We start from the raw sequence: 12,646 nt of genomic DNA, 5'->3' as shown, positions 1-12,646 counted from the left end.
TGCATGTCTTTTGCTCCTGCCAGCCGGACTGGAGAGCACCTAATTCAGATAATCGAGTAGCTGAGGAGGATCTGATTAGTGAGATTAGATCTGTTAGATTAGGGCCAAGAGATGATCCTGCAGAACGAGGAGCCTGGTCTCAGCACTGGAGTCTGTTGTGCGAAGCTCGTGGCTTATCGGATCTCGCTCTGTTCTCTTCTCTCCCTCACAGAAAGCCTCCAGCTCCTCTCACGAAGGCCGGATGAGCGAGCCGCCGATGTCCGGTCCCGCCCACATGCGCCCGTCCTTCGACGGCCCGCCGACCACCATCGCGGCCGTGCCGCCCTACATCGGGCCCGACACGCCGGCGCTGCGCACGCTCAGCGAGTACGCGCGGCCGCACGTCATGTCGCCCACCAACCGCAACCACCCGTTCTTCATGTCGCTCAACCCCAGCGACCCGCTGCTGGCCTACCACATGCCCGGCCTGTACAACGCCGACCCGGGGCTGCGCGAGCGCGAGCTGAGGGAGCGCGAGATGCGCGAGCGCGAGATCCGCGAGCGGGAGATGCGCGAGCGCATGAAGCCCGGCTTCGAGGTCAAGCCGCCCGAGCTGGAGGGCCTGCACCCGTCGGCCAACCCCATGGAGCACTTTGCGCGCCACGGCGCCGCCATCTCGCTGCCGCACATGGCCGGACCGCACCCCTTCGCCTCCTTCCACCCGGGCCTGAACCCGCTGGAGCGCGAGCGGCTGGCGCTGGCCGGTGCCGGCCCGCAGCTGCGGCCCGACATGACCTACCCGGAGCGGCTGGCGGCCGAGCGGTTGGCGGCCGAGCGCATGGCCTCAGTGGCCGCCAACGACCCCATCGCCCGGCTGCAGATGTTCAACGTCACGCCGCACCACCATCAGCATTCGCACATCCACTCGCACCTTCACCTGCACCAGCAGGATCCGCTCCACCAAGGTGAGGGCAACTCTCCGACCGCCAGCCCCCGCCCACCCCCACGCATGGCATCATCGCCCAGACACGCCAACCGCTCCGCTCAAGCAATTTTATGTGAGACACGCTGCACTTTAGCTTTGAAAAAAGTCCTTCATTTTGATCGATCAATCAGTGTTGTTGATGTGAAGCTGATGCTCTCTGTGTGTGTCAACATGCAGGCTGGCCATTGTAGAAAATGAGTGTTTCAAGCAGCTAGACTATTAGCACGCTTGCTATGCTTCCTGTTGATAGAATTGTTAAATGATTTTGCTTTGATGGCTTTTGCGGCTTGTTTACCACACTGGCATGTGGCGTTTCCCACAGTGTGTGTAAAAATGCATGCTGTGGTGAGTATGTGTGCTGTTTTGAAATATCCCCCTGTACTCTGACTTATTGATGCTGACGCGGCGAAGGTGGTGGTGGTGAATGTCTTGTGTGTCCCCCAGGTTCGGGGGCCCACCCGCTGGTCGACCCGCTCGCCGCCGGACCTCACCTGGCGCGCTTCCCCTACCCGCCCGGAGCCATCCCCAACGCCCTGCTGGGACAGCCTCCCCACGAGCACGAGATGCTGCGACATCCTGTGTTTGGTAAGGCAAACCGTGACGAACGCACATCTCACATCACATTCCTGTGAATACTTCACAAATAACCAGCTGCGGTGTTAATGCTTGAGTGTTATTATGTTCCCGACTCTGGATTTTAGTGCGACACGGCTCTGCCCTGTGTATCCCTCCAGGCACACCATACAATGCCCGTGACCTGCCAGGAGGTCTGCCTCCGCACATGTCGGCAGCGCACCAGCTTCAGGCCATGCACGCACAGTCGGCAGAGCTCCAGAGGCTAGCCATGGAGCAGCAGTGGCTGCACGGACATCCACACATGCATGGGGGCCCGCTGCCTGGCCAGGAGGACTACTACAGGTCAATAGAGGGGAGGGGATTTAGGTAACACGGAATCGGGGTTGCCAGGGTGAACGTCAGGATCAGAACATTAAGCAGTAAGCCCCAGGAGGCCGTAGGTTCCAGTGATTTTTTAACAACTAAGGTGCATTGTATTAGGCTGTTCTAACATCACTGGAACCTACTGCCTAGCGGGGCTTTCACTTCAACCAATCATAATCAAGGACCGGAACTACCCATTTTAGAATCACCCATTAGTAAAGGAAAAGATGACAAGTCTAGAGGTAGCCATACATTTCTGAGGTCAGTTAGAGTTTGATCTTATTTGACTTTTTATATGTGTATTGTTGCTTTAGTTTATTTTTTATATTTTTATATTCAAAGTAAAAGTGTAGATCTTTTGTCTGATATGCTGTGCCTTGCTTTTGTTTCAGCCGGTTGAAGAAAGAAAGTGATAAGCAGCTGTAACCAACTGAGGGAGATGCGAGGAGACGAGGTCGGCAGGACGTTGACACAGAAAGTTGTAACCGAACGCAGTCACAGAGAGGAACTCTACGGTGTCCTTGGACCGTTTTTTTTTATCCTATTTTAAGACAAAGAAAGAAAAAAAAAAGGAAAAGTACAGACACCAGTTTCCTTTGCTGTTATGGACGTTTATTTTTTTGTTGTTTTTTTTTTCCCCGTTTGGAAAAAGGAACTGAGACTTTGGTATATAGCGTTCAAGTAGTAACAACGTCCTCAAGACTGATTGTGACTTCCCTGCATGGCATCCAACTCCGAGAAGCTTCCCTGACCTGTTTATTTTGTAGGTGCTAGAGAACAAGACACTTTTGTCACTGTGCTTATGGAGAACGAGAGGAAAAAAAGACACAAACAAGGAAAAATGATGGGCCATTATATCTGAAAAAGTGCTATCTTAAATTCAATGTTTATTTTAATACATTGTAGAACGTTTTCACAATTTTAAGAGAAAAAAAGCTGCAGCATGGCATTTTTTTTCTGAGTCTGTAAATAGTATATATACATATAATAATTATTATTATTATTATTATTATTATTATTATTAAGTGTGGATTCCTAACCAAGTTGTTAGACCCTTCCAGTATAATAGTTCTGAAGCATTATCCCTTGTTTCAGAGGGGAGCGCGATGGCTCTGTTTGAGTTACCTAATGGTCATAAGAGACAGGTATGGTCCATAAAAAAGTTTGCTGGTACAGCAGTACCTCACATGGATCCACCAATATGTTTCACATTCAGTCTGTCATCGCTTTTTGAGAGCCAGCCGCAAAACAAGAATGAAACAAACATGGAGGGAAACAAAACACTTCATTATCATCAACACAAGCAGGACAGCTTTCCCCTGCTCCCTTTTAATGTTGGAACTCAACAGGTGTTGACTTGAAGATTTGAGACACACGAAGAGGAGGGGGATGACCTGTGTCTTAATTTGGACATTAAGGAGAGAACCCAAACACCAGACATGAGCACATAAACTCGCATTACTCTCAAAAAAAAAAAAAAAAAAACTTGAAAATTGCACTAAATTTTTAAGCACTCACTTTGAAATTTTCACATCTAATTGACACTGTTGCAAATCAGAGAAAGTAATGTGGATACATAATTTTAAAAATGTAAATCCATTCCATATTATAATTGCAATTCCTTTTTAACTTGTAAAATAAACAATATCAGTACCTTGCACAAATATGCAGTAGCGCTACAGTGGCCCTACTGGAATCTCGACTTCAGTTCTTTGAGGAGTGGTTTTTAACGCTTCAGTTTTAAGACTTGAGTGGTGCTTAATTTGAACAGTAAAGTGCTCTGTCCTTGCATACATATCCCACAATGCTCTCCTCCCCCTGCATAAAAAAACAAACCCAGGGCTCCTCCTTCACTTAACCTCCAGCTTCACTGTAACAACTCAAGGTACCATACTCACTGTGATGCCACCAAGGCAAGTTCCTGAAGGTTAAGTGCTTGGACCTGAGTATGTGTCTGTTTTGAGAGAGAAGATAGCAAGTGAGAATAGTGCATGTGTTTACAAGAGAGGAGAAATACATGCTCCCAGTCCAGGTCCTGTCTGCATTCCTTTACAACAACTACTGTCACAACTAGCCTGCCCTATATATACCTCCTCACAGTCATGGCTGGGTTGGTAAAAAGGTGGGGGTGGATTGTGTACTCACCTCTGTTTGACTGTTACATGCAGTATTTTACACGGTCATTTTTACCACGTCACCTCAAGTTCATTCTGTTGTCCACCATTGACATCATCCTCAGATATATCTATATGCATCTTGCACTTAAAATCAAACCTCTGAGATCTCTGAACTGGTCTAAACACTCACATGGGGCTCCACAGCCTCAGTTGACGGCAGCAGGTAGTATTTTGAAGGCATTTCAGAGTGACACCAGCCGAGTTTAATTTTGAAATGTGCAGCTTTTTTGACCTATTTTTCCCCTGGATGTGGGTCTAAATCCACACTGGGCTTTTTATGAAAATGAAAAACTCTAGCCATTGACCTGTCTCTGTCTGTGTGGTGTACTGAGCATTTGATTTCTCTCTCTCTCTCTCTGCTTTATTTTTACCAGAAGTCTCCCTGCCCCTCTGTTCCTCTTTTGTGTCTCAAACCTTTGATGTTAAGTGTTGTCAACGGTTTAGCTTCTCGTTTTAAAAGCGGCAATAGCAGAATGTAAATTCTGACTGCTAAGATTTATATATATACTGGTATCTTGAAGCTTATTGTACATATTAGTAGTCGCCATGGGATGACACAATGTAAACAAAAAGTAGAAATAATTAAGACAAATTGTGAGTCCTGTGTTCTCTCCATTTGAGTATTTTGTAATTTTTTTGAAAAATTTGTGGAATTAAAATAAAAACTAAGTTACACCACAATGCACATCTTTTGAGTATTTTATACATCAATTACACTACTATTCAGCAATATTTGTATAGATAATGTGTTTCAGATGGCATGCAACATTACTGTAACTGGCATTCTTCATGCACTTCTATGTTACCATTGTGCACGGCACAGAACTGGAGTAGGGCCTAGTAAAGAAACCATGTTTTCTGTGTAGATGGTAGTCATGATTCTGCCAGTTCATAATGGCAACACTAAACATATCTAAAAAATGATGTTTATATTCAAATTACTAGAATTAAATACCTTCCTCTTATGAACATCTTGTCACGATTAGGCCTGTGGTCCCCGCAGCTGTGCAGAGATTTACACTAGAAGTTATCTGTTTTTTTCATAAGCCTAAAGTTCTCACCTCTAGATTCTCTCCCTGTTTATGTGGTTTATCTGTGTGCTCCCTCACTATCCAATTATCTACTACTGGTAGGCAGCATTTTTCTCTCTCACAAAGCCCTCATATCTAGTTTTCCGCTGGCTGAGAATGATTAATAGAGCGCCAATGAGTTCCCACCTGCCCCTGAGTCACAACATTCGGAGCTTTAAACTGCAGACACGACCATACAGCTGCAACAAAGAGAGAAACTCGAGCAGAGGATCTGACATCTTTATTTGTTTGGCTGTCCGGTAACGTTTGATGGGTGCATCCTTTGATTTTTTGATCCAACACACAAACCAGTGATTCACAGAAACCAGTGATATGAGTTGTCTAACAATAACTTAGAGTCCCTTTTTGGATGATAACTAGTGTGCATTTTTGTTTGGGAGCAAAATGTTGTCAATCGCTGTAACATCGGATAACACATGAATAGCATATAGCATAGCCTTTGGGGACAACTTCAGTATGTCAAAGTCACTCTTTTAAGCCATTAACTTGGCTCAAAAAATCACTACAGGTCTATGCTTCTATGGAGAGGGTCTCTCTAGACAAACAAAAGGTTTTTTTACCTTTGTAAGTGTAAAGAAAGGGTATTTTAAAAGACTGTTTGTGCAGTCAATGAATTACTCTTCTTCAGGTCACCACCATCTTGTGAGGAGAAAGTCTGTACAAGTCGATTACCGAACTCTTCTCCCTTTGCATCCATTGACTGCAGCTTGTGCCGCATTCGGTAAGCGTTTTATTTTGACATATCCAAGTTGTCCCCAAAGGCTATGTTATTCAGTTTAAATGTATTCGGGTCTTTATCAAAACTGCACCAGTTGATGTAGTTTTGGTCCCAAACAAAAATGTAAACTTGTTGTTAGTCACAAATAGACCCTATGGTTGTTGTTAGACTCGTTTCTCTTTAAGGTTTGCTACTTGTCTCTTGGCGCCTCACGTTTTAACTGGATAATGGTTGAAAAATATCCCACTCGTCAGACTTCCCCACAGAAAGTGTTAGGCTAGGCCTAACAAATGTATATTTTTTAATAAATCTTTCAGTCTTTTATGAGATGTCAATAAATCATGACAATAAACATGAATTATGAAATAAGGTATGCACATTTTTTTGAAATAAGAAATTGAAAGGTACTTTGATGTGTTTAATTATTCATATATTTTTTGACCTATAGATTGATGCATGCAATGAAAGATAGGTTGATACTTAAGTTATGTCACAAAAATCCTTCATAGAACACAAACTACTATACTACATATGTGAACAAGCATTTCTGAGATTAAAAAAATATATCTTAAAATTAAAAATATGTTAATGACAACATGGAGGATGTTCATTACACAAAAAACAAAATGTTTGCTAAATTTGAACACAGAATGTACTAAATATATAGTTTCATTCTCTTCATTTCTCAGTAGGCCTATATGAAAAGAGATAGAGACGGAAGATTCACCTTGGCATCACTTTTTCATTACAAATTACACTGACATGTTTAATTTGTTTCTTTTAAACAGGTTGGCAGTCGCAAAACACTAAACCAAAACAAAATTATGGTAAAGTCTGTGGCTGCCATTGAAATTTCATCATCAATGAAATGTGTCTCTCAGTGTGAAAGAACTGAATTTGCTTGAGGCCATTTTTCACAATAAGTTTGTCTAGCGGAGCCTGCTTTGTATAATTATGTGATTAGGAAATCTATCTTGTTCAGACAGTACTTGACTGAATTTCACAAGAACTGTTATGAATTACTAATTGTTTTTTTTTTCATCTGGTTCAAAAAGAGTTCTACAGTCCTTTTGAAATAAAAAAAAGTAGAGTGTTACAGAATGAAAATTATGACTGCAAGTTTCTTAAAAACCACTTGTCACTTCTGAATATGACCCTGCCTGTTTCTGCTCTTTTCACTGAAGCCAGCATTACGCAGCAAACATTTTAAACCCTGAACAAATTTCCGAGCACGAGATGTTGGCCTTGTCAGAGGAGCCTACACCAAAGCTCCCGAACATTGTGTCCCTTTCCAGCTCATCCCCTCCCATCACGGGCCACTGACTGGCTGAGATATATCCTCTCTGTCAGCGTAAAGTCTACATGTCATGCCATTCTCCTTGCCTGTCTTTGGGAAGATGGCCCGTTCCTTCTACGGGAGTCTGTGACCGAGCTCTGCCCTGGACCCAGGCTGTGCATGTTTACACGAATTGGTGGCGCTGACACCATTGTGAGGGCAATTTGCTTCCGGGCAGAATCTCATTTGTGGCCGAGGGCTTGCTTGCCAGGCAGCATGATGGCAGCTCATCACTGATGTTTTGCTGACTGCATATCAGATCAGTGCTGAGTTCAGATATTCTCCCCAGTCTAGACTGCTGTTTTTTTTTTTTTTTATATTTTCATTTTAAATAGATTATTATTTTCAACAAGTGACAAAAAGGTAGACAGGATATTTTTTATTTGTACTTTTTGTACTATGATAGACATGAGAATAAAAACATAAGCATGTCTGTGTTCAAATATGTACAAATAAGAATTCTGTCATTTTTATAAGTTGATGGTGCAACATAAGATGTGTCAATTATGCTAATGAACCACATGGGACCTGTTCTTAACTCTCCTGTGGCTCTGCTATCCTGAGTGAACTGTAACTCTATACACAAGAAATCCATGATGGAGATTTTTAGTTAATGCAGCGTGGGAGGTCCGCAGCCTTAGTGGAGCCACAGCATTGCCGTCGTCAGACCGCTGACTCCAAAACCAGACACGTTTCCCAGGCAAAGACGGGTGAGGGCAGGCAGGAGCTGCAGCGGCGACACCGTGGAGATGTTGGCCTGTGTCGGTGGGAAGCTCCCACGGGCTGTTTGACTCACCAGCAGGTTTTGTCAAAGACATCACCTCCTCTCTGCGGCAGACACACACACACACACTGCCTGTCCGCCCCGAACTCAATATGCCTGACACATCATGCTCATAAATAACTCTGACGCGGGAAAATGGCCTGCGTTACAGAGAGGGGCTATGCTCTGTGAAGGGTGACAGCATAAACGCGCTGAGAATCAAAGACTGCACAGCCTGTGCTGCTCCCGGTTATTCAGTGAATCAGAGATCAATCTAAACATCTTCAGTGGCATTTTTAGCTGCTGAGAATTACAAGTGTTGAGCAAAGACAATGTAGGATGGAGATTGCTTGATTTTCAGCCCCCACCCTCAAGCGCATGCTTTGACTGCTATTTTCACATCCGTCTTCAAACTTGGGCAAAAATCCATTTCAGTCCATCTCAATAACTGCAATTCTGACAAATGACCGCTCATCCTCTCCCTCTCTCCTCCCTCAGATAAATATGATCTCAGAGAGCCATTAGTGCAACATTTCTATTAAACTTGTCCCCTCTTACCTTTGACTGCTCGTCCAGGCTTGTTAATTAGCCCTGATGTTTTGAGCAGGGAGCTGATTAATTATGTATTTATCAGAGGTGGAAGACACTCGAGATAAGTGCCTTGGCAGTAATGAGATGAGCGGCAGTGGCAGCCATCAGCAGCAGGCTGGAGGTCTCTCTCGCTGAAGGAGTTCCTCTGCACGGATAAGAGGAAAACACGAGACACAAGAGGAAGAGGCCCGCCATGTCTGCAAAAGCAATCCAGATTATAGACACATTTTGTTTTTTTCATGATATCTTTTTTTTTGTAATGAACTGCACTATAAACTCTATTTTCTTCCAGAAGCTTCTGTCAAGGGGCTGTGCTTAGTTGGAGTGTATCAGTGGGAGTGGGATCCTGCCTTGGTCTTATTAATGGCCACTGTGGGCGAGATAGAACTATAGCATCCTCTGCCGTTTCTCACCACTATAATGAGTCCTCTCATCCCCACGTTTGGAGATCCCTCTGTTTCTTCATTCTCTCCTCCCCTCTTTTGTGTGTGTGTGTGTGTGTGTGTCCGTGTCCCTTTCCTCTTTTCCTTCTTTCTACTCCCACCTCCCTCTCTCTCTCTTAGCTCCCTTTCTTTGCTCTGCTACAATCCAGAGATAGCGTATACATGCCGTGCAGGTTGATCTGGGTTTGTAGGGAGAGAGAGCAGTCACACGTCGCTGTTATTCGACAGCTGTTGTTTCATATCCCTGCTGTGTGCGAACACGAGGGCTGCCTCCAGCCTCTAATGATATCCCACTGGCGCATTCCTGTCATAGCAGCCCTCTGTTCCCCTGTCTGCCACTAGACCAGTGAGCTGCATGTCTGGCGTGGCCAGCACATTCTTTACCCGGCCGCTCTCATTCTCTCTCTCTCTCTCTCTTTATCTTTCTGTCTGACTCTTCGGTTTCTGGATATTGTCTGTCACTCGAAGATCACGGGAGAGTAAAAAAAAAAAATCACCATTTCACGCCTCCTCTGACTGGCCTTCATTCAGATAGAAATATGGCCCATGGTGCTGCTGTCTGCAATAACAGCAGCATCTCCTGGGTAAAATCTCATCACAAGCAGAGTGACTCCATCTCCAGGCTGCACAGACACACACACACACACACACACACACTGTGCTACGTTTGAGTTCCAGTGCGAATCTTGTGCTTCGTCTCAAATCGCTACCTTCACCAGGGCTAGTCATCTTGCCAGACACTGTCACAAATCAAACAGAAAATTATTCGAAACACTGATGTGTTTTTCCATACATTTTTATTGTATGAAAGTGCACTCATCCCCCTTTTTTCTTGGAAATGCTGCAAACATATAGCAAATTGCAAGTAGTGTATACTTTCCCAGCTCTGATTTAAATGGGCCTGCATGTCTGAGACAGCCATCCATCTAGATTTGGAGGACATGTGGCTGTAAATTGAGGTAGTGGCTGTCTGAAAGCCTGTCAGAGACCGCCACCGCTGTGGCACGCAAGGAGCCTCTGTGTCAGGAGATAGCTTCTCCTCCTCCTCCACCTCCTCCTCCCTGATAAAGACAGCAATCACCTCTCCGTGAGAGGATTGATGTCGCAGTGTTCCAGAAGGTATGCGTCGACAAAGCAAAAAAAAGGAAGTAGAAGAGAGAGACACAGAGAGAGAACGGGATATTAGTGGCTTTCGTCAACACTCTGATAAGTACGCACTTGATGCTTTACAGCTCTTGAATGTGGACCAAGCCTGGCTCTCTGTGTCCAGGAACAGAATGTGAACTGGTGGAGATGGCCCCGTGGGGTGTAAGTGGAGCCGGGGGGGGTACGGGGGCATGACGGAGGCTAAAGACGTGCTCTCTGGGTCGGGGTAGGGGAGCGGTGTTGGGGGGGCCGCCCTGACCTTGTGTGTAATGACTGTCCTGTGATAGATCGCCGTGCCAGCGCTCTCACTCGCCTTTCTGGGGGCTGTCCGATTTCCCCGACGCAGATAAATTGGCCTTTGTTTTTCCTCACACCTCTGCAGTTCAATTAATCTCCCCCCCGCCACCACCCCCACCCCGCGAGTCAAGGGAGAAAAGACACCGCTTCGGCTTTGTGGCGATAAACTCGCACGCCGAGGGCAAATGCACTCAAGCCCTCAGGGAAAATCTCTCACACACACACACGCATGCACGCACACACACACCACCTCAGGGAGGCTGAAACTAGATGTTTAAATGCATAGCCAATAGCCAACATCTTTCACCTTGGCTTTCAAGAGAATGAAGAGAAGGGAACACAATATTTGGTCCCATTGTTCTGTGGGCAATTCATCATGGTGTAAAAATAGTGTGTGTGGGATGGTAGCCATGATGGACTCTCACTCACACACTGGGCGGCTGAATTTCCTCCGGCTGCTGCCAGGGCGAGAGGAATGCAGACTGCCTGATTTACTGATCAAATAAACACAGTCGTCAGATGAAGCTGAGCTGTGACCAAAGACATTATCATTTAAGTTAGAGTCAAGACTACAAAAGCCTTTGTTCAAAAAAGACCTAAGGAACAGATTATTGATTCCTTTCCATTATAAGTGCCTAGGCAGGGCAATGTAAACCATTACTACAAGATGTTTGCTAAAACATTGTAGTATACATACATACATACATACATACATACATATATATATAAATATATATATATATATATATATATATATATATATATATATATATATATATATATATATATACACTGTAGTATACATCATGAGTCAGTCAATTTTACCTATACATTTATTCATTTACATTTAGCACAAAGTAGTATAGAGGTTTCTTGCATTCTCACATTAATCAAAGTTCAACACGAAAGATGGAGGGGAAAAAAGGAAAATGAAGTAGGTTACTCATCTTTTTCAGTTCCACCTGGTCCGCAGTAGCTAGCATCTCACTTGTTGTGCTATGGCTTCCACCCAGACCTAGCTCATGTAGTCAATTTGACAGTGAATTCAGTGGGAAAATTCTTCTGAATGAGAGTGCTGAAACTCATCATCATAAGATGCACTCGTCACCGGCAGTCACTGACCTGAGAAGACCAAAAATTGGCACCGATTGTGAAAATATTGCATCATGTAGCAGAGTTATCCGTTAACAACACTGTCCATAGCAACAGATGTTATTCTGAGAGAGTCTGGCATGGACAGTCGTACCATATGTCGCCAAACAATAAGGTTGCCTTGAACTTCCTACAGCTGGGTCAGGTCACTGATGTTACAGTGATTATTAAATGAAGTCACCTGTAGCACAGATGGTCACCTTGTAATGTCTCTGCAGGGTTCAGAGTATGTTGTAGTTAGCTAATTTTTTGGCCACTTTTTCTGTTTTTTCTTTCCAACTGTGCTGAGGATCCAACAGCTATGGATGCGTCTATCATTTGGATGTTGTTCCTGCTTCAACTCTTCTGCGGTGGAGAGGAATCCTAGCAGAGTGGTGAGTTACAGAGCTTGTTTCATCAAGCTGTTTGGAATGAAGACGAGGGTCCTGTGAGAACATTGTTGTTCAATTAGAGTTACCATGACATCACATCCTGTCTTGTCATTCTTTTCATGCCAGTTGTCAAGGGAAATCGACAGACAAAACCACTTATTTCAACAAATTACCACTACAGATGAGAGTTATTTGACATCATTGACAGCCAAGCATCCTCTGTCTGGTAGCATTATGGTATTGTATTTCATTTGGGAATATTATTTGGCTGTATAAAGCCTAAAAACTTAAATTAGTTTAGACCAAATGAATGTCCTGAATTTCAATATTATAATTTCACTATAAAATTTGAATCAATAACATTTGGTACTTTTCATTGCATTTGGCTCACAGTAGTGGTAGACCTAATAGCCGCATCCCTGAAGACTTCTATAATATTTGGTATTTCATAAGTAGCCTATAATCATATTGTGTTTCCAGCAGGTTAAATGCATTGTTGGACTTGATATGCACTCTTGCAGTATTCCTTTTATTACACCCAGTCCTTTTGAAGTCAAAATGTAAAACGGATTATTTGAATCAGGATTAGCCAAACACTGAAAACGGGCTGTAGCAAAATAATGCGTGTGACCTGCTGCAGTGCTTACTGAATTTGTGT

General features: G+C 44.1%; 1 protein-coding gene across 1 annotated transcript in view; it reads left to right on the top strand.

Moving 5' to 3' along the window:
- rerea (arginine-glutamic acid dipeptide (RE) repeats a) overlaps nucleotides 1-4,761 on the top strand; it is a gene marked incomplete in the record, with an annotated part of 88,263 nt that extends 83,502 nt beyond the window's left edge. The window contains 4 exon segments of the mRNA XM_076276948.1: nucleotides 212-944; nucleotides 1,376-1,549; nucleotides 1,699-1,882; nucleotides 2,296-4,761. Of these exon segments, the coding sequence (XP_076133063.1) occupies nucleotides 212-944; nucleotides 1,376-1,549; nucleotides 1,699-1,882; nucleotides 2,296-2,329 (1,125 nt within the window).
- Between the last annotated feature and the right edge of the window lie 7,885 nt (nucleotides 4,762-12,646).

Source organism: Alosa pseudoharengus, unplaced genomic scaffold (genome assembly GCF_046254945.1).
Source record: "Alosa pseudoharengus isolate Yale_2024_CS ecotype anadromous, Long Island Sound unplaced genomic scaffold, YU_APseudo_1.1 YU_APseudo_1.1_scf_9, whole genome shotgun sequence".
Lineage (NCBI taxonomy): Eukaryota > Metazoa > Chordata > Actinopteri > Clupeiformes > Clupeidae > Alosa > Alosa pseudoharengus.
Note: the sequence above shows the minus strand (reverse complement) of the source record. Positions and strands in the feature narration are given on the sequence as shown.